The following is a 23,961-nucleotide window of genomic DNA, read 5'->3' as shown; positions in this document are numbered from 1 at the left end:
GATGGTCTCGATCTCTTGACCTTGTGATCCGCACGCCTCAGCCTCCCAAAGTGCTGGGATTACAGGCGTGAACCACCGTGCCTGGTAAGACTTGTAATTTCAAGGAGCAGGCTTGGACAGTAAAAGTGCAGTTAATTTTCATCAATTTTAGCTCTTAGCACAATAGCAGCAACCTATCTCCACATCTAGTCCCATGGCAGGTAGCCATTTATTCATTTCTGAAGCAGTCTACATACAGCCTGCATGAGCCAGGGTAGAGGAAAACAGATCTTATCCCCCAAATATTAGGGATCTGTGTTCTGATCACTGATTGCAACCTTTGATTACAGAGGTACAGACAAAGAGGCATACCTCTATTGTTGTAGTACCTCCCTCCTTTATTGCAATTCCCTCCTCCCCAGGCTGAAGGCTTTCCTGGGGATTTAAAGGGCCAGCACTTAAAAAAAGAAAAAAGAAAAAAAAAAAAGGCCTCTCTTCATTTTTCTCTTTTCCCTTTTTGAGAGCCAGACACTAAAACTGGGTTTTTTGAAACGACTGTGTCAATGGGGAAAATTAGAAGGCAACTGTGCATTTCCAAAAAAAGGTACAGGATCAGGAAAAAAAAAATGAGATTTTTAACTATACACTTCAGGTTTATTCTTGCCACACCAACAACCTACAATTGAAAAAACAAACTAATAAACAAAAATAATTTTAAAAGTCCTGCAGAAAGGAAGAGAATTTGATTTCCAGAGTTAACACATTATTAGATTCAAATGTCCAGTTTTCAATAACAACAACAAAAAAAAAAAACACAAAGCACACAATCAAACAGGAAAATATAATGCATTCAAAGGAAAAAAAAAAAAAAACAGAAACGGTCTCTGAAAACAAGATGGAAGACCTATTAGACAAAAACTTTAAAACAACTGTCTTAAAGATGCTCAAAAAACTAAAAAAAAGATGTAAAAAAAGTCAAGAAATAGATGTTATGAACAAAATGGAAATATCAATATGGAGATAGAAAACCTGAAAAGAAACCAAACAGACATTCTAGAACTGAAAAGTATAATAACTGAAATGAAAAATTCACTAGAGGTATTCAAGGGCAAATGTGAACAGGCAGAAAAAACATCAATGAACTTGAAGCCTGGACAGTAAAAATTATCAAGTGCAAAGCATAAAAAAAAAAATTAAAGAAAAGTGAACAAATCCTAAGGGGCACATGGAACACCATTAAGTGGTCCAACATATAAAGGCGGGAGTTCCAGAAGAAGAACAAGAGAGGAAGAGAGAATATTTGAAGAACTAAAGGCTAAAAACTTCCAAAATATGACGAAGGACATGAATAAAAATATCAAAGGCTGAATGAACTCCAAATAAGATGAAAACAAAGAATACCACACAGAAATACATTATAGTGAAACTACTGAATGACAAAAAGAAAGATCTTGAAAGCAGCAAGAGAGAAGCACATATAAGGATCCTCCATAATACTATCAGTAGCTTATTATGAGAAACTTTGGAGGTCCAAAGGCAGTAGGTCAATATATTCAAAGCAAAAAACAAACAAATAAAAAAAGACAAGAAAAACCCTGGCCAACCAAAAATCCTATTATATTTGGGAAAATTGTCCTTCAAAGGTAAAAAAAATTAAGATGCCCTCAGGTAAAAGCTGAAGGAGTCATTTACCACTAAACCTCCAATGTGGAAAATACCTAAGGATGTCCTGCAAGGTGAAATGAAAGACCTAGATAGTAACTTAAAGCTGTATGATGAAATAAAAATCTCAATGAAGTTGAATTTATGCGTAATTATAACAGCTAGTGTTACTGTAACAATAGTTGTATTTGCTTTCTATGTGATTTAAATAATTAGCACATTAAAAAATAAAATAAAATTAGTTCCAAAACTAGACTTGTGGTAACTTTGGTTTCTAACTCCACATTTGGTTTTCTACAAAATTTAAGAAACTAATATATCTTTACTAAAAATACAAAACAAATTAGCTGGGTGTAGTGGTGCATGCCAAGTAATCTCAGCTACTTGGGAGACTAAGGCAGGATAATCACTTGAACCTGGGAGGCAGAGGTTGCAGTGAGCTGAGATTGCGCCACTGCATTCCAGCCTGAGCAACAAGAGCGAAACCCCATCTCAAAAAAGATGAAAAAGAAAAAGAAAAAATAGAAAAATTTAAGAAACCAAAAATGAGTAAGATTAAATCAGTAGTAAGTCTTCCATTATGCCAGGCATGGTGGCTCACACCTGTAATCCCAGCACCATGGAAGGCGGAGGCAGGCAGATTTTTGGAGCTCAGGAGTTTGAGTCCAGCCTGGGTACATGGCAAAACCCCATCTCTACAAAAAATACAAAAATTAGCCAGGTGTGGTGGTGTGTGCCTGTGGTCCCAGTTACTAAGGAGGCTGAGGTGGGAGGATTGCTTGAGCCCAAGAAGTTTAGGCTACAGTGATTGGAGATTGCGCCACTCCACTCCAGACTGGGCAAAAGAGCAAGGCCCTGTCTCAAGAGAGAGAAAAAAAAGTACTCTATTAAAGAAAAGCCCAGGACCCAGTGATTTCACTGCTGAATTTCACCAAACACTTAGAGAAGAAGTAATATCAATCCTACTCAAACTTGTCTGAAAAACAGAGGAAGGAAATACTTTCAAACTCATTCTACAAGGACAGTATTATTCTGATTTAAAAACTCAATAAAACCCTATTTTTTAAAAAAGAGAAAACTACAGGCAAATATCGCTAATTACATTGATGCAAAAGTCCTTAACAGAAAACAAGCAAACCAGGAGAGTCCTTAACAAAAAATTAGCAAACCTTAACAAAAAATTAGCAAACCATTTGTTAATGCAAATTAACCAATCTGATATGATCTATCTGATATGATGCTGAAAAAGCATTTAATAAAATTCAACATGATAAATTCATAATAAAAACCCTTAAAAAGTTGGATATAAAGGAACTTACCTCAACACAACAAAAGCCATATATGACAGATCCACAGCTAGCATCTTAATGAATGGGAGAGAAAACTGAAATCTAGAACATAACAAGGACACCCACATTCACTACTGTCATTTACCATAACACTGGCAAGTGGTAGATAGAGCAATCATACAAGAGTAAGAAATAAAAGGCATCCCTGAATAGCAAAGGCAATCCTAAGCAAAAAGAACAAAGCAGAAGGCATCATGCTACCCAACTTCTAACTATACTACAGGGCTATTGCAACCAAAACAGCATGGTACTCGAACAAGAACAGACACATAGACCAACAGAACAGAAAAGAGAACCCACAAATGAGAACACACACCTACAACTATCAGAGCTTCAACTAATGCGAAAAAAAAAAAAAAAAAACAAGCAACGGAAAAAGAATTCCCTATTCAATAAGTGGTGCTGGCTGGGCACAGTGGCTCACACCTATAATCCTAGTACTTTGGGAGGCTGTGGCAGTCAGATTGCCTGAGCTCAGGATTTCAAGACTAGCCTAGGCAACACATCTCTACTAAAATTAAAAATATATATATTAGCTGGGCATGGCGGCGTGCACCTGTAGTCCCAGCTACTCATGAGGCTGAGGCAGGAGAAATGCATGAACCTGGAAAGCGAAGGTGCAGTGAGCTGAGATGGTGCCACTGCACTCCCGCCTGGGTGACAGAGCAAGACTCCATCTCCAAAAAAAAATCAAATAAGTGGTGCTGGGATAACTGGCTAGCCATATACAAAAAATTGAAACTAGACCCCTTCCTTACATCACATGCAAAAATTAATTCAAGATGGATTAAAGCCTTAAATGTGAAACCCAAAATTATAAAAATGCTGGAAGACAACCTAAGCAATACTATCCAGGACACAGGCACAAGAAAAGATTCATGACAAAGATGCCAAAAGAAATTGCAACAAAAGCAAAAATTGACAAATGGAAACTAACTAAACTAGAGAGCTTTTGCACAGAAAAAGAAACTATCAACAGCGTAAACAGACAATCTAAAGAATGAGAGAAAATTTTTGCTAACTATGCATCTGACAAAGGTCTAATATTCAGCATCTAAAAGGAACTTAAACAAATTTACAAGAAACAAACAACCCTATAAAAAAGTGGGCAAAGGACATGAAAAGATACTTTTCAACAGAAGATATACATGCAGCCAACAATTACATGGAAAAAAGTTCAACACCATTGATCATTAGAGAAATGCAAATCTAAACCACAATGATATACCATCTAACTCCAGTCAGATGGCTACTATTAAAAAGTTAAAAAATAACAGATTCTAGCAAGGTTGTAGAGAAAAAGGAATGCTTTTATACTGTTGGTGAGAGTATAAGTTAGTTCAGCCATCGTGGAAGACAGTGTGGCAATTCCTCAAAGACATAAAGACAGAAACACCATTTGGCCCAGCAATTGCACCATATAAATCATTTTATTATAAAGACACACACACACACACACACACACACACACACACACACATACATATATATATATATATATATATATATATATATATATATATATGTTCACTGCAGCACTATTCACAATAGTAAAGACATAGAATCAACCCAAATGCCCATCAATGGTAGGCTGCATAAAGAAAATGTGGTACAAATACACCATGGAATACTATGCAGCCATAGAAGATGAGATCATGTCATTTGCAGATACATAAATGGAGCTGGAGGCCATTATCCTTAGCAAACTAACTCAGGAAGAGAAAATCAAATACCACAAGTTCTCACTTGTAAGTGGGAGCTAAATGATGAGAAAACATGAACACATAGAGGGGAACAACACACATTTGGGTCTTTTGGAGGATGGAGGTTGGGAGGAGGAAAAGGATCAGGAAAAACAACTAATGGATATTAGGCTTAATACCTGGGTGATGAAATAATCTGAATAATAAACCCCCATGACACAAGTTTGCCTAAGTAACACACCTGCACTTATACCCCTGAACTTAAAATAAAAGTTTAAAAAGAAGAAGAAATAAAACTTCTGGGGGCAAATTTAAAAAAAGAAAAAGAAAAAGAAATAAAGGGCATCCACATTGGAAAGCAAGAAGTCAAATTATCATTGTTTGTACATGATATGATCTTGTTTGGAAAAACCTATATACTCCACTAAAAAATAAAAAAAAAACTATTAAAACTGATAAATAAATTCAGTAAGTTGCAGGATACAAAATCAACATACAAAAATCAGTAGCATTTCTATATGCCAACAGGATACAATCTAGAGAAGAAACCAAGAAAATAAACCCATTTACAATAGCTATAAGTAAAATAAAATGCCTAGGAATTAACTAAACCAAAGAATTGAAAGATCTCAAACTACGAAACCTATAAAGCATTTATGAAAGAAATTGAAGAGGATACACACAAAAAAGAAAGATGTTTCATTTTCATGAATTAGAAGAATCAATATTGTTAAAATATCCATAGCACCCAAAGAAACTACAGATTCAATGCAATCTCTATCATTTAAAGTACCTCTGATATTATTCACAGAAATAGGAAAAAAAAAAACCTAAAATTTATATGGAACCACAAAAGACCCAGAATAGCCAAAGCTGTCCTGAGCAGTAAAATTGGAAGTCATTAACTGACTTCAAATTATACTACAGAGCTACATTAGTCAAAATGGCATCATACCGGCATAAAAATAGACACATAGACCAATGGAACGGAATAGAGAACCCAGAAACAAATCCATACACCAACAGTTAACCATTTTCAACAAAGTTGCCAAGAACTTGAGGAAAGAGGAGTCTCCACCAAATGGTGCTGTGAAGACTGTCTATCCATATGCAGAAGAATAAAACTAGACCCCTATCTCTTGCATATACAAAAATCAAATAAAAATAGATTAAAGACTTAAATCTAAGACCGCAAACTATGAAACTACTAAAAGAAAACATTGAAAAAACTATCCAGGACATTGGACCGGGAAAAGATTTCATGAGTCATACCCCACAAGCACAGGCAACCAAAGAAAAAAACAGACAAATCAAGTTAACACAGGTTAATATATCATGTTAGAAAGCCTCTGCATAGCAAAAGAAATAATTAACAAACAAAGTGAAGACACAACCCACAGAATGGGGAAAAAATACCTGCAAACTGTCTAACAAGGGATTAATAACCAGAATATATAAGGAGTTCAAATAACTCAACAGAAAAAAAAAATCTAACAATCTGATTGAAAAATAGGCAAAACATCTGAATAGACCTTTCTCAAAAGAAGACATACAAATGGCAAAAAGGTACATGAAAAGGTGCTCAACATTGTTTATTATCAGAGAAATGCAAGTCAAAACTAAAATGAGGTATCATCTCACCCCGGTTAAAATGACTTTTATCCAAAGGTCAGAGAATAACAAATGCTGGCTAAGATGGAGAGAAAAAGGAACCCTTGTACACTGGTGGTGGGAATGTATATTAGTACAATCACTCTACAGAACAGCTTGGAGGTTCCCTGAAAAACTAAAACTACCCTATGATCCAACAATCTTACTACTAGGCATATACCTATAGGAAGGAAATCAGTATATTGAACAGATATCTGCACTCTTAGGTTTCTGGCAGCACTATTCACAATAACCAAGATTTGAGAGCAACCTGTGTCCATCAATAGACAAATGGATAAAGAAAATGGTGTACATATACACAATGGAGAACTATTCAGTCACACACACACAAAAAATGAGATCCTGTCATTTGCAACAATGTGGATGGAACTGAAGGTCATTATGTTAAGTGAAATAAGCCAGGCACAGAAAGACAAATCTCCCATGTTCTAACTTATTTGTGGAAGCTTAAAAAATTAAAACAGTTGAACTCATGGAGACAGTAGAATGATGATTACCAGAGGTTGGGAAGGGTGGAAGAGAATGGGGATGGTTAATGGGTACAAAAATATAATTAGGTAGAATAAATAAGATCTAGTGTTTGATGGCACAACAGGGTGACTACAGTCAACAATAATTTACTGTACACTTAAAAATAATTAAAAGAGTATAATTGGATAGTTTATAACAAAAGAAAGAATAAATACTTAAGGTGATGAATATCCTATTTATCCTGATCTGATTATTATGCATTATATTCCTGTATCAAAATATCTCATGTACCCCATAAATACATACAGCTACTATGTACCCAGAAAAAAAATTAAGTTAAAAAAAAAAAACAGCATAAGGAGACAGTATTGAAGCTTGATACTCCAGTCTCTTTGTCAGTCAATTTGCAATATAAAGCATTTCTTTTCTCAAAAAACTCAGTGTCTTGGTATTGGTTTCTAATGCATCAGATGGGGAGCTGTCATTGGCTCTATAACATTTACATGTCTAATAAGAGATAATAAAAACACATGAAGCAAAAACTGGTAAAATTGCAGAGAAAAATCAATAATTCTACAATAATAGTTGGATACTTCTATGACTCGCTCTTGTTAAGGGACACAACAACTATATGAAAGGTTAGGAAACAAACAACTTAAACTACATGATAAACCAACTAGATTTAACAGATATGTAAAGAACATTCTACCCAACAACAACCACATACAAATTCTTCTCAGGTATACATTGAGCATTTTCCCAGATGGCCCATATGTCAGGCCAAATATTACATCTCAATAGATACAAAAAGAAAGATATAAAAAAATCTTTTCCAACCAGAATGAAATGAAGTGAGAAATCATTAACAGAAAACTGGAAAATTCACAAATTTGTGGAAATGAACACACTTTAAAACAACCAATAGATCAAAGTAGAAATCACAAGAAAAATTAGAAAATAGTTAGAAATGAATGAAAATGAAAACAAAATACACCAAAATTCATGAGATGCAGTGAAGACACTGTTAAGGGGGCGGGGGGTTATAGTTATAAACACAACATTAAAAAAACAAAAAAGATCTAAAATTAACAACTTAATTTTACAAATTAAGAAACTATAAAAAGAAGAATAATCTAAACCAAAAGCTAGCAGAAGAAAGGAAATAATAAAGATTAGAGCAGAGACAAAACAAATATAAGGGTAGAACAACTAGAAAATTATTGAAACTAAAAGTTTGTTCTTTGAAAGCATCGACAAACTTTTAGCTAGATGGACTAAGAAAACAACAAATTGAATAACCTAGATTACATGAACAAATTCCTAGAAACACAACACAATTTACCAAGACTAAATCACAACAAAATCGAAAATTTGGGCCAGGTGCGGTGGATCATGCCTGTAATCCCAGCACTTTGGGATCACCTGAGGTCAGGAGTTTGAGACCAGCCTGGACAACATAGTAAAACCCCGTCTCCACTAAAAATACAAAAATTAGCTGGGTGTGGTGGCGGATGCCTGTGATCCCACCTACTCAGGAGGCTGAGGCAGAAGAATTGCTTGAACCCAGGAGGTACAGGTTGCAGTGAGCCAAAATCATGCCATTGCACTCCAGCCTGGGTGACAAGAATGAAACTCCATCTCGAAAAAAAAAAAAAAAGAAAAGAAAAGAAAAGAAAATTTGAACAGACCTATAACTAGTAATAAAATTAAATTAGTAATCAAAAGACTCTCTTGACAAAGAAAAGTCCTGAATCTGATGACTTCAATGCTGAATTCTACCGAATTTTTATAGAAGACCAAATACCAATCCTTCTCCAACTTTTCCAAAAAATCAAAGAGAAAGAAACACTTCTTAATTTCTTCTATAAGGCCAGCATTGTACTGATGTGAAAGCTAGGCAAAGACACTATAAGAAAATAAACTACAGATCAATATCCCTTGAAAATATTGATGCAGAAATCCTCAACCAAAAATTAGCAAACCAAATTCAGCAGCATATTAACAGGACTATAATCCATGACCTAGTGAGATTTATTCCAAGTGAGATTTACTCCTAGAATGCAAGGATGGTTCAGTATTAAAGCTGTTCAATGCAATATACAACATTAAGAGAATGAAGGAGGGCCGGGCGCAGTGGCTCACGCCTGTAATCCCAGCAGTTTGGGAGGCCAAGGCAGATGGATCACGAGGTCAAGAGATCAAGACCATCCTGGTCAACATGGTGAAACCCCGTCTCTACTAAAAATACAAAAAATTAGCTGGGCATAGTGCTGTGTGCCTGTAATCCCAGCTACTCAGGAGGCTGAGGCAGGAGAATTGCCTGAACCCAGGAGGCGGAGGTTGCAGTGAGATGAGATCGTGCCATTGCACTCCAGCCTGGGTAACAAGAGCGAAACTCTGTCTCAAAAAACAAAAAACAAAAAACAAAAAACCAAAAAAAGAGAATGAGGGAGAAAGAAAACCCCATAATAATTTTAATTGATACAGAAAAGGTATTTAAAAAACACTGTACATCTTCCTATGATAAAAAACAGTCGGGCTGGGCGCGGTGGCTCAAGCCTGTAATCCCAGCACTTTGGGAGGCCGAGGCGGGTGGATCACGAGGTTGAGAGATCAAGACCATCCTGGTCAACATGGTGAAACCCCGTCTCCACTAAAAATACAAAAAATTAGCTGGGCATGGTGGCGCATGCCTGTAATCCCAGCTACTCAGGAGGCTGAGGCAGGAGAATTGCCTGAACCCAGGAGGCGGAGGTTGCGGTGAGCCAAGATCCTGCCATTGCACTCCAGCCTGGGTAACAAGAGCGAAACTCCGTCTCAAAAAAAAAAAAAAAACAGTCAACAAAATAGTAATCAAAGAAAACTACCTAAACATAATAAAAGCCATAGATGAAAACCCCCTGAACACCATACTCAAGGGTTAAAGACTGAACCATTTATCCTTTAAGATCAGGAACAAGGCAAAAATGATCACTTTCACCACTTCTATTCAACATGCTATTGGAAGTTCTAGACAAAGCAAATAAGTAAGAAAAAAACCGCATCCCAATTGTAAAGAAAGAAGTTAAATTATCTCTATTTTAAGATAATATAATCTTAAATGTAGAAAACACTAAAATTCCTTTAAAAATATGTTCAAATTAATAAATTAATTCTGCAAAGTAGCCAGATCACACAGAAGTCAGGTCTGTTTCTATATACTAACAATGAGCAACCTGCAAAGAAAGTCACAAAAACAATTCTATTTATAATATAATCAAAAAGAGTAAAACACTTAAGAATATAACAGATAAATAACCAAGGAGTTGATAGATTTGTACAAACTACAAAACATTGCTGAAAGGAATTAAACAATATATAAATAAATGGAAACACATCCCTCCTTCATGGACTAAAAAACTTAATATTGTTAAGATGTCAAAACTACTCAAAGCAATCTAGAGTTTCAATGCATTCCTATCTAAATCTCCATGACTCCTTTTATAGACAGAAAGCAACTTATCCTAAAAATCATACAAAATCTCATGGAACCTCAAGGCCAACACAATCTCAAAAAAAAAAAAAAAATCTAGGGTCAGGCTCAGTGGCTCATACCTATAATCTCAGCCAAGGCAGGTGGATCACTTTGAGGCCAGGAGTTCAAGACTAGCCTGGCCAACAGGGCAAAATCCCATCTCTACTAAAACTACAAAAATTAACAGGGCATGGTGGCACATGCCTGTTATCCCAGCTACTCAGGCGGCTGAGGCATGAGAATCGCTTGAGCCTGGAAGGTGGAGGTTACAGTGAGCTGATATTGTGCCACTGCACTCCAGCCTGGGCAACCGACTAAGACTTTCTCAAAAATATATATAAATAAATAACAAATCTGGAAGACTCACACTCACATTTCCTGATTTCAAAAATTACTACAAAACTACAGAAATCAAAACAATGTAGTACTGGTGAGGTACTCTGACTCATGCCTATAATCCTAGCATTTTGAGAGGCTGAGGTGAGAAGATGGCTTGAATCCAGGAGTTCAAGACCAGCCTGGTCTTGAATATAGTAAGACCTTGTTTCGATAAAAAAATAAATAAATAAAAATTTTTAAAAAAGAAAGAAAAGAAAAGAAAAGAAATTCAAAAACAAAACAAAAAAACCGAATGTGGTACTGGCATATAGACAGAGCTATATTCCAATGGGATAGAATAGAGAACCCAGAAATAAACCCTAACATATATAGCCAAATGTTTTTTGACAAAGGTTCCAAAGCCATTCAAGGGAAAAACGGTATTTTCAACCAGGGAAAACTGAATATCTGAATGAACCAATGAAATTGGACCCTTACCTAACACCACACACAAAAATTTACACAAAATGGATCAAAGGCCTCAATGTGAAACCTAAAACTACAAAACCCTTAGAAGAAATATAGGGTAAGTGCTTCATGACATTAGGTTTGGCAATGATTTCTTACATATGACACGAAGCACACAGGTAATAAAAGAAAAAGTAGACAAATGGGACCTCACAAAAATTTTGAAAATTTGGGCAGCAAAAGAAAATATCAACAGAGCGAAAATGCAATGCACAAGGCTGAGCACAGTAGGTTACATTTGTAATACCAGCACTTTGAGAGGCCGAGTTAGGGGGATCATTTGAGTCTAGGAGTTTGAGACCAGCCTGGGCAACAGAGGGATATCCCATCTCTACAAAAAATCAAAAATTTAGCCAGACATGGTGGCATTTGCCTGTAGTCTCAGCTACTTGGGAGTCTGAGGTGGAAGAATTGTTTGAGCCCGGGAGATCAAGGCTGCAGTGAGCAGTGATCACACTACTGCACTCCTGCCTGGGTGACAGAACAAGACTCTGCCTCAAAACAAAACAAATCAAAAAACAAAACAAAAAACCAACACATAGCACATAGAATAGCAAAAAAATTATAAATCATATATCTGATAAGAAATTAATATCTACTAGCCAGGCGCAGTGGCTCACTCCTATAATCCCAGCACTTTGGGAGGCTGAGGCGGGCAGATCATGAATTCAAGAGATCGAGACCATCCTGGCCAACATGGTGAAGCCCTGCCTCTACTAAAAAAATAGAAAAATTAGCTGGGCATGGTGGTGCGCTCCTGTAGTCCCAGCTACTCAGGAGGCTGAGACAGAAGAGTTGCTTGAACCATGAGGTGGAGATTGCAGTGAGCCGAGATTGCGCCACTACACTCCAGCCTGGCGCCTAGCACCAAAATGAGACTCTGTCTCCAAAAAAAAAAAAGAAATTAATATCTACTATGTATATATACATAGAACTAAAATGCAACAAGAAAAAAACAAGCAACTCAATTGAAAAATGGGGAAAGGACTTGAATACTTTTCCAAAGAAGATATCCAAAAACCAGTAGCACATGAAATAATGCTCAACGTCACTAATCATGAGGCAAATGCAAATCAAAACTAAAATGAGATACCATCTCACACCCATTAGGGTGGTTACTATAAAATAAACAGAAAATAAATGTTAGCGAGAATCTGGAGAAATCTGAACCTTTGTGTACTGCTGATGGGAATGTTAGCTGGTACAGCCACTGTGAAAAACAGTATGGTATTTCCACAAAAAAATTAAAAGTAGATTTACCATATGATCCAGCAATTCCACTTGTGGGTATTTACCCCAAATAATTGAAAACAGAGTCTCAAAGAAGTATTTTTATATCCATGTTTATAGCATACTCACAATAGCAAAAATTGGAAGCAATCCAAGTGTCCATCAATGGATGAATGAATAAGCAAAATGTGGTACAATAAATTATTACTCAAAAAGGAAAGAAATTCTAATATATACGACAATATGTATGAAACTTGAGAACACTATGCTAGTGAAATAAGCTAGTTACAAAAAGATAAAAACTGTTATGATTCTGTTCATATGAGGTACTTAAAATAGTCAAAATCATAAGATACAGACATAGTTGTCAGGGGTTGGAGAAAAGGGAAAGTGGACAGCTATCATTTAATGGGTATAGAGCTTCAGTTTTAAAAGGTAAAAAGAATTATGGAGATAGATAGTGACAGATGCATAACATTATGAACGTATTTAACAGCACAACTATACACTCAAAAATGGTTAAGATGGTAATGTTTTTGTTATATGTATTTTACAATCAAGAATTTGAAAAAATGTTTATCACTTACATTAACTGGAATCCAATAAGGAAGTTCTGAATTGCTCAAAAAGTATGATAAAATAATATTAAATACAAAAAGGCATTACAAAGATAGCTTCAATTTATAATAATGTATCAAAAATTTTAACATAAACTGGCTACATTTTTATAAAATCTTGTAACAATTATTTTTGTGATGAAATGAGAAGGAATGAAAATATTAACAATTTTTAACAAAAGTAGAAGTACACAAACAATACCTTGGAAGCACGAATCTGCCTGTGAACATCTGTTAGTTTTTGGATTTTGTATTCTAGCTCTGAAATCTGGGCTTGAAGCCAAGTCCATCGGCTGCCAACTCTTGCTCTGTCTACAAGCCACTTCCATTCAGTACTACAGTTACTGTGAACAAAACAAACACTGTCAAAGCACAAAGGCAATCAAGTTTCACAGATACTGCTTAATAACTTCCTTAACTCCCATCATAAAAGCAAATTTCCTTTCTACAACATGTAATTAAAGGAAGAAGGAATGGCAGATTAACTTCTTATCAAAGAAAAGGATATAATTTTCTTACCTTTCCACCCCACAAATACCTGTTTTCATTAAATATTACATACCCTGTAGTAGGATAATTCCTCTGCTATTTAATTCTTTATCAATGCAGAAGGGCTTAAACAGGGATAAACCAGGAAAGAAAAGGAAACATGAATGACAATACAAACACCATGTAAAAACTGTTCCATAAAACTTTTATATGTAAGTAGATGTCAAGTACCAGACAATCCATTTGAATGATGCTAAATTTAAATTCATGTAATAAACTGTAGCATATTCATTTTTACTATAAGTAATTTTTACTTGCAAAAATAGGCATTATTATTAGATAATTACTTAAATCATTTTTTAAACTGTCAAAAATTATCAAAACTATAAATACTTTGCTACATTTCAGATAAGCATACCAAATACATAGACCCTGAAAAATTTGTTAAGAGGAATAGTTTGTTAAAAACCTGATTCCTAAGATTCACAACCTAGAGATCACAAAGAATTTATATAAAGCCTATGTTTCATGCATATTTAAAAATAAGAGTTGATTCCTAGCTCCTGCTAGTGCCTCTACCATTTGGCAAGAGCACCACAACTAGAGAAAAATTATTGGGGATTATGGGTGGTATGTGTGTGTGATATTTAATTAGGAGATGCAGATTGCCCAAAAAATTTTAAAAAGACAGAAACTGAAGATATAACTGCAAGGCAACAATGACTTAATGGCAACATATACAAACTCTATTAAAAACTTATCTAAAAATTGATTGATTGTCAAAACCCACTGACTATAGAACACCAAGAGTGAACCCTAATGCAAATGATGAACCCTGGTGACAATGACGTGTTAATGTAGATTCATCAATTGTGATAAATATACTACTCTGGTGTGCGATATTGATAGTGGGAAAGGCTGTGCATTTGTGGCATGTGGGAACAGGGGATGTGTGGGAACTCTTTGTATCTTCCACTCAGTTTTGCTGTGAACCTAAAACTGCTCTAAAAAACAGTTTATTAATTTTTTTAAATGCACTGGACCATGATGGAATAGCTTTCAAATTAATCAGAGAAAATATTTATTCTAAGAAATCATTTGCTGTCAGATAAACAGAAGAACATTAGTATGACTTTGCTATACAGAATTTATTCATTATAACAGAATTTTACATTATAGCGATCTTTCTGAAAGGCTGTTGTTTTTAAGGATTCTAATTGCATACAATGTGATTAAAGATGCCATATGATTTAGGATTTCTCTTGGTATTCTATATATTGTTTATAGTCATTACTGTGGTTTCACAAATTTGACACTTAGAAATCACGTTTTCATAACTATGAACAAAATAAAATGCCTATTCAAAATACACTATTCATAGATATCAGTTAGCAACACTAAATGCCAATCATGAAATTAAAGAAGGCAAATGCCCTAGCATGTAGTATTTTGTATAGATGAGAATAAAATGTTTGGATTTTAAAACAAAGTGGAAACTATTGGCAAGGTAGTAACAAATTTTTTTTTCAAGAACTTTGGCTACTAGGTGAAGAAAACACTGTAGTAGGAAATGAGAGAAAGTAAGGAAAACAACTAAGATGTTAATCATAATAATCTGGGTGTGATACAGATAATTGTGATCTCCAAATATTTCACGTGCTACCCTATACTTCCCAGCTGTATGCATTTACGTTGGAGCCATCTGACTAGTTCTGAGCAAATGGACTGTAAGCAAAAGTGACATTGTCATTTCCACTTCACCTGAGGATCTTCAAAGCCACTAGTGCAGATAGTATAGCTACAAGATGGAGGGGAAGAATAGCCCAGATCAATGGACCATATGTAAGCCACAGTACACCTCTGGTGTGTTAAACCACAGAGATTAGGATGTTAATTTGTAACTCTAAATACAGCCCCTTCTGACTAAAACACTGAATATAAAAATGACTTTGACTGGGAATGGGAGGGGAGACAAAAATATGTAGATAAAGGATGGATTCAAGGTTCATTTTAAAGTTGATAGGACTTGCAGAAGTATGGCATGGAAGTAAGCATAAGGCAATCAAAGATGATCTTAAACATTCTCTAAATTTTGCTCCAGTTAGAAAATTCCCCTATAACATGCAATTTGGTTTAGCTATAATACTAATGATCAGTGAACAGTGAAATATAACAGAGGAAAAAAAATGTCGTAGGACTCATTGTACGTCTTGTAAAAATATTCTGATACTCAAATTAGGATTACAAAAATCATTGTTATGTTCATATACTATATTATACTAATATACAAAACTAGCAACAACAGATTAAATTTAAGTAAACTAAATCATATTAGATACTCTGTGATATATGAAATAAATTTTCTTTTTTTTCTAGAAAGAGTTTTGCTCTGTCACCCAGGCTGCAGTGCAGTGGTGCGATCTCTGCTTACTGTAACCTCCACCTCCCAGGCTCAAGCAATTTTCGTGCCTCAGTCTCCTGAGTAGCTGGGATTACAGGTGTGTACCACCACACTCATATAATTTTTTGTATTTTTAGTGGACACGAGGTTCACTATGTTGGCTTGGCTGGGCTCAAACTCCTGTCCTCAAGTAATCTGCCCGCCTTGGCCTCCCAAATTGCTGGTATTACTGGCATGATTCATCAAGCCCAGCCTGAAATAAATTTTCCATAGAGGGTAACTTATCCTACATTTTAATAGGAATGAATAAAATATGTTTGCTATGTTTATACGTGGTAAACAAAAATGTTTCCTTCGTAGAAGACATGTTTCTCTTTAAAAATTAAGATTGTTAATAATTAAGATGTTACAGATAAATATACGGCTAAATTGCTTAAACAAGATCAACATGTTATACCCCAAAGTCAAACATTTTATGTGAACAACTTATACAATCAATATTAATGGTTTATATAACTTATGGTATATCCAATTAGCATATAGGTAATGCACCAGCATACTCAGAGTGTCCCAACTCCCCAGTTAGCATATAAGCCTGGTCTGCCATTGACTCCCTGAATCTTTCTAGAGTGTGCAAAACTGATCACAGACCACCACAAGCTGGCCATAATATGGGGTCCCTATCTTTAGAAAAGATCAAAAACATTGGTGGGTAGAGACAACCTGGATAGTGAGATCACTCATTCCCCAGAAAGGTAGCATTATGCCTTCAATTCCCATCCTTGCTTGCAGGCAGCCACCAGTTAACTTACTAAAGGAAACGAGTACAAGCTGTTTAAATTAAGTGGTTTTGAATGCAGTTTCTCTTGGTACTAACTACTCGTCGACATCACAAACTTACATCTCTGTTTTGACCTCCTGGTATGAATTCATTTGGTCATTATAAATTTTTATAGTTTGGTAGACTCTATTTGCTATTTCAAGGCTGGGCATGGTAGCTCACGCCTGTAATCCCAGCACTTTGGGAGGCTAAGGTGGGTGGATCACAAGGTCAGGTGTTCAAGACCAGCCTGGCCAAGATGGTGAAACCCCATCTCTACTAAAAATACAAAAAACTTAGCTCTGAGTGTGGTGGCGGGCACCTGTAATCCCAGCTACTCGGAAGGCTGAGGCAGAGAATTGCTTGAACCTGGGAGGCGGAGGTTCCAGTGAGCCGAGATCCCGCCACTGCACTCCAGCCTGGGTGAGAGAGACTCCATCTCAAAAAAAAAAAAAAAAAAAAAAAAAAAAAAAGCTATTTCATTTAGGATTTTTTTTGCATCTATAGTCAAAGAAGATATGAATCTGTTGTTTTCTTGTCATCTTTGGTTTTGGAATCAAGCTAATGCTACCCTCAAAAAATGAGAAGTGTTCCCTCCTCCTTGATTTTCTTAAGGAGTTTATGTAGGACTGAAATAATTTATTCCTTGAGTTTCAATAAAATCAATCAGTGAAGCCATCTGGGTCAAAAATTTTCTATGTGGAAAAGTTTATAATTATTAATATCTCTTTTTAATGTCAGGCTTTTCAGGTTTTCTATTTCTCGTTGTGTTACTTTTGGTCAATTGTGATTTTTAAGCGATTAGCCTATTTAGCCTAAATTGTTAAATTTATTAGCATATAGATGTTCATAATACAGTCATCCCTCAGTATCCATGGAGGATTGGTTCCAGGACCTCCTGAGGATACCAAAATCTGTGGAAATGGTCAAGTCCTTTATATAAAATGATGTACATGTGCATATAAACTATACACACTCGTATACTTTAAATTTCTAGATTGCTTATAATAGTACAATATAAATGGTTGTTATGCTTTTTGATTCATATTTTTTATTATTGCATTGCTATATTTTTCTTAACTATTTCCATTCATAGTTAGTTGATACACAGATACACAACCTGGGAATACAGAGAACAATTTGTATTCCTCAATTATTCCATAATGCTGGAACATCTATAGTGATATTTTTCCTTCTTCCTATTAGTATTCTCCTGAATAATATTGCTAGAAGTTTATAATTCTCTTGTTTTCATGTTTTATATTTCATGAATGTTCACTCTTAATCATCATCTTTTCCTTCTATTTGCTTTGGGCTTAATTTAGCATTATTTTTATTGGTTCTTAAGCAGGATATTTAGACCACAGACTATACTATTTGCCTTTCCTAATATAAAAATTATAGCCATACGACACTGCTTCAGTAACTTAGTAGCTGCATCCCTCAAATTCTGGTATGTCGTGTTTCTAATATTATTCAATTCAAAACATTTTATAGTTTCTCTTGTGACTTCTTCATCCACGAGTTATTTGGAAATGTGTGATTTAATTTCTACATATTTCTGACCCACATATTTACCATTTCTTAACATTTCTTTTTTCATTTATGTAAATCTCAGTTTTTACCCAGTATGATTTTCCTTCAGCCTGAAGATCATCTTCTAAAATTTCTTTAGTGCATGTATACTGACAACTTTTTTCTACTTTTGCTTATTTGGAAATGTCATTTTGTCCATTTTTTAAAATATTTCAGTGGGCAGAGAATTTTAGGCTAACTTGTTTCCCCACCTTTCAGCACTGTAAATATATCATTCCATTTTTCCGGATTATGTACCTTCTATTGAGAAGTCAGCAGTGATTTTTATTTATTAACCACTTCTTCTGAATGTCTATTCTCTTGTTTGCTGAAGTCATTTTCATTTTAGATACTTTTAGCTTCTGAAAGTTCAATGGTTCTTTATATGTTCAATTTCTTTATTATGTTCACATTTTCCTTTTAGGTCCTTCAGCATATTTACAATAGATATTTTAAACTCTTTGCCAACTGATTTCATGATCTCTGTCATTTCCAGATCAGTTCCATTAATGATTTTTCTCTGGTTCTTTGCATGCCTAATAGTTGAATACATGTACATACACACACACACGTAAACACACACACATACACACACCACACACGTCTAGTAGTTTTATATAAATATATATATATTAAATATTATGTTGTTGAATGTGTAGATTTTGTAGTCTTCCTTAAAGTGATCAATTTTGTTCTGACAGGTTATTACTTGCTGTTAAACTTCACAAATTTCAGCTTAAAGCTTTGTTAGAGCATGTGGAACAGCCACTACACTAAGGCAGTCATCAAATTGAGGGAGAGGCAGACGTCTGAGAAAAAATAACTAGTAAATTAATAAGTGTGTAGGCTTAGTAAGTATGACCAAATGAGATCTTTGGCTGTGGTACTTTCACATATAACTGGACAGGAAGAAAACAGAATGGAAACTTACATTTCAAAGGGAACTCAATTAGCAAAATAGAAACACAAGCCTAACAGAGACTACCCCTGGGAGCTAAATCTGCACCAATAGAAAGCCAGGTGAGAATGCAGTGGTGTCTCCAATAACTGTACACTAACGCTCATGTTAGATACAGTCACAAAGAATCATGGACAAAGAATAATTCCCAAAGAGCAAAGTCAGAGACTAAGAAGAACAAATGACAAGGTAGCATATCTCAGAAAGCAAAATTAAGGTCCTAGCAAGACCTTATTACACTGCCAAAGCAAGATGTCTGTTACGGTAAGGACCAGGAACTATCATGTATGGCCCATTCTTTTTTTTTCCCCAGTGGGAATTTTCCTTGTCCCTATACCATTATACAAAAAGCAAGAGGTCAGGAAAATTACGGAATTATCTATTAGTTTATTGGTCACTACATCATGATGAACTACATACAAACCTGATATAGAGGACTTTACTTCACTCACTGAATGTAACTTTGGGTTATCATCCTTGAGAAGTTGGTATGTTTTATGAATGAGAAAGAGGTACGTGGACATTTAGGTAGCCAAAGAGGCAAACTGAACAGACCTCTTGTTTTCCCCTAGTATCCATCCTCCTGTACTTTTTTGATAATAGAACTCCTGGAGTTTCAGTTGAGCCCTCAGCAGCTCAGCTTAAAGGCCTTATTTCCCGATCTCACTTAAAATTAGGTCTGACTATACAACAAAGTCCTTGAAAATAAAACATGAGCCAAAATTATGTGCACAACTTTTAGGTCTGGCCATTATAAATGATAGGGTTTACTGTTAAAAATGACTGAATATGGAAATGAAATGAAGTACCAGTGACTCTCAACAATGCAGGCAAGGGCAACATCCTTAGGAATAGCAAAGCTAACAGGTCTCTGCTAAATCCTGTAAAGCTTATCTAACTGTTAAATGAGAGAAAAATAAATTCTATATATTTATGTTGAGGACAGCTTAACATATACCTTAAATAACATATTCTTCCTTCAAAAATATTTCATGCTATTAGGATCATTTGGGTTAACAAGTTCTCATTTAAAATGTTCAATGTCTTTAAGATGAGCCTTATTGACATATAATAACTTACATACTCTAACAAGTTGTATACACACAGTATAGACACACATATGCACAGAAATTCCTGAAGTAAACAAAAACAAAAAAAAAATAAGTATAGAGTTGTGACCTCTAGGAATTCAGTCATGAAGATAAACCACATTAAAAGGTGTAGTTTAAGATGTCCAAGGACTATTTGAGATTGGAACATAAAAAGTGTTCCAAAAAGGAAGAATATATGGAGTAAACACATCTTGAGATATTATGCAATTCTGCCCAAAACTCTGGCAGAACCTAGTGTCAACTGCCTAAACTGAAATTTTCAGTATTAATTTAAAATAATTCATATATTAGATGGGCAAATTTAGTCTAGTTCTCTTATTATCAATCCGCCCACTCCCCAAAGGAAAAAAAGGAGACACTGAGAAATATTTATGCACTCTGTCACTACCACCCGTTTTCTCTCGTATGGAAACGATTTTGAAAGTTAAAGCCTGTAAAATAGTCTTAAATAAGTTTGTAAAATCCTTGTGTAATATCAAACATTGACAAATAAGGAAATACTGTAAATAAATTTCAAACTAATCAAAATATTTATTTGCTAAAGAAACAATTTCACTGCTCAATAAGCATTGTATGTATGTGTGTGCATGTGTCACTTTTGTTCAGGAAGCCAGGCAACCACGTAGTGTTTTCAAACTAAACTGCACAGGGGCCTGGATGAAGGGACAAGTAAAATCCAGCAAGAGTCCTGTACTCTAGACCCTACAATTAAAAACCTAAATCTGCTCAGTGGAAGGAAAATCTTTTCCTAATGCATACAAATGAGCTAGTGATAAGCCTGCCAAACACTATAATGGGCCCAGAAAAAAAATAAAAAAGGATAAAAATTGAAACTACCCTTGTTAATCAAAAAGATGACTACTACTAAGCCAGAATCAAGTACAGGCATTCCTATTCTAACACTACATATGTGCTTCTGTATAACTTCATGTTTTGCAAAATAAAAATAGCTGGACTTACTGTGAAAATAGTTAGTGCCAGACCACACAATACCTAAGGAAATTTTAAATCTGAGCCCTAACAAAACAATAAGGATTATTATAAAAATTGAAAGTTTCCACTGGCATTTGTACCTAAAATAAAACAGTCCACATTTAAAGCTTCATATCCAGGTCTCATGCTTCTTTTAGTGATTTGTCTCTTTGAAGAATTTGGTTCTAATAGAAACCAGTTTAATTTTAATTTAAAAAATTAAAAATGTCTCCTAGAGACAGCCTTTTTTCACTAATCAATTTCTTTTTAACACAAGTAAAATATCTCTAAAGCTTCGTCAACATTAAAGATTATATAGCCAATAAACCAGCAACTTATTGAGCTATAGGAGGATATTTCTATAGGGATTTTTTAGCATTTTGTTTAGATCTTCAGATACTGCTAAGAATTCCTCATAAGTTGGGAAAAGCTTGACCTTGATCATTTCAAAACACTAACATGTTTGAAGTAATCTAGAAACAACCCACATTGTGGATATACACACATAGTGTGTAAAAATCTACATTATATTGACATCATTCCCCTAAATGTCAAATACTCACACAAATTTCATTTTAAAATGCTGTAACAGAACAAACTACATACATTTTTTAAATATCACTAGACATTAAATGAAAAATATTTTTGACAATCTTAAAAATATTATGCAATGTTATTTTAAATGATCTTGATACTTAGATGCATAAATTTGAAACACTACATTTCTTTAGTGCTAAGATGCCATAAATTTTAAGAAATACCATCAATTTCATAACATATATCCCTGGGGCGGGAAAATAATATAATATGAATTGTTATACATCTGGCCAGGCACAGTGGCTCATGCTTGTAATACCAGCACTTTGGGAGGCTGAGGCAGGCAGATCATTTGAGCTCAGGAGTTTGAGACCAGACTAGGCAGCAGAGCAAAAACCTGTCTCTACAAAAAATACAAAACTTAGCCAGGCATGGTGGTGCATACCTGCAGTCCCAGATACATAGGAGGTTGATGCGGGAAAATCACTTGAGCCCGGGAGGTTGAGGCTGCAGTGAGCCATGATCGTACCACTGCACTCCATCCACCCTCGGTAATAGACCGAGACACTGACTCAAACAATAATAACAGAAAAAATGTACATATTTTTATAAGGTACATCTCACTATTAGAAACACTAAAATATGACAAAAATATGCATTTTAGAATCCAGGACACATTACCTCAAAAGTACAAATTTTTATGAGCTGTGTTTTACTTTAACAGATATAAAAATTTATTTTGTTTTTAAAAACAGCGCTTATCACAGTAACAGAAAGCCAAATACTGCATGTTCTCACTTGTAAGTGGGGGCTAAATATTGGGTAAACACAGATATAAAGATGGCAACAATAGACACTGGGACTAATGGAGGGGAAAGGAAGGGAGGTGGGTAAGGGTTTAAAAGCTAACTGTTGTGTACTATGCCCACTATCTTGATGATGGGATCAGTCAGACCCCAAACTTCGGCATCATGGAATATACACATGTAGCAAGCCTGCATATGTACCCCATAAATCTAAAATAAAATATGAAAGTATTAAAAAAAGTTAATGATATCAATTCTATAAAAAAACACTTTCAGAAAATAAACAATATTTGTAGTGTTTAGATTTGTCTAAGGAAGCTTAACATGGGGATTCATGCTTTTTAAAAAATCTTTTTTAGCTTTATTAGGGTTCAAATGACAATAATATTACATATTTATGGTGTATATATATTTATATATTTATTAACATGATGCTGTCATATATGTACACATTGTTTAAAATTAAGCCATGCTACTTAACATATCCATCACCTCATATACTTTTTCTATGGTGGGAACATTTAACATTTTTTATGGTAAGAATATTGAAAATAATCATAAGTCGAAATGCATTGAATTGGCAGGGCACAGTGGCTCATGCCTGCAATCCCAGCACTTTGGGAGGCTGAGGTAGATGGATCAACTAAGGACAGGAGTTCAAAACCAGCCTGGCCAACATGGTGAAATCCTGTCTCTACTAAAAATACAAAAATTAGCCAGGTGTGGTGTCAGGTACCTGTAATCCCAGCTACTGGGGAGGCTGAAGAAGGAGAATTGCTTGAACCTGGGAGGTGGAGGTTGCAGTGAGCCAAAATCATGCCACTGCACTCCAACCTGGGCAACAGAGTAAGACTCTAACTCAAAACAAACAAAACAAAACAAAATAAAAACCAAAGAAATGCATTGAATTATGTCTCAATAAACCCAACTTAAAGTTGAAAAATTGTAAGTTGAGCCATCATAAGTCAGGGACTCAATACAGTATGCTATTATAAACTACAGTCACCATGCTGACAATCTTCAGAACTTATTTCTCCTAACTGACATCCACAACTACACACACTACATTTTCCTTATCCATTCATCTGCCACTGGTCACAGGTTGATTGCATACTTTGGCCATTGTAAATGAGTATCAACATGAGAGTCCAGTTATTAATTCAACATAGTGATTTAATTTCCTTTGATATATACCCAAAAGTAGTATTGTTGGGTCACATGGTAATTCTATTTTAAATTTCCAGAGAAA

General features: G+C 35.1%; 1 protein-coding gene across 11 annotated transcripts in view; it reads right to left on the bottom strand.

Moving 5' to 3' along the window:
• The window catches only part of KANSL1L (KAT8 regulatory NSL complex subunit 1 like), a 152,128-nt gene that overhangs the window by 96,209 nt on the left and 31,958 nt on the right, over positions 1-23,961 (bottom strand). For all 11 annotated transcript variants that reach the window (XM_039469731.2, XM_010336371.3, XM_039469729.2 and 8 more), the window contains one exon: positions 13,245-13,386. In XM_039469731.2, the coding sequence (XP_039325665.2) occupies positions 13,245-13,386 (142 nt within the window). The remainder of the gene's footprint in view (positions 1-13,244; positions 13,387-23,961) is intronic.

This window comes from Saimiri boliviensis, chromosome 5, assembly GCF_048565385.1.
Source record: "Saimiri boliviensis isolate mSaiBol1 chromosome 5, mSaiBol1.pri, whole genome shotgun sequence".
Lineage (NCBI taxonomy): Eukaryota > Metazoa > Chordata > Mammalia > Primates > Cebidae > Saimiri > Saimiri boliviensis.
This window is presented reverse-complemented; position numbering and strand designations above follow the sequence as displayed.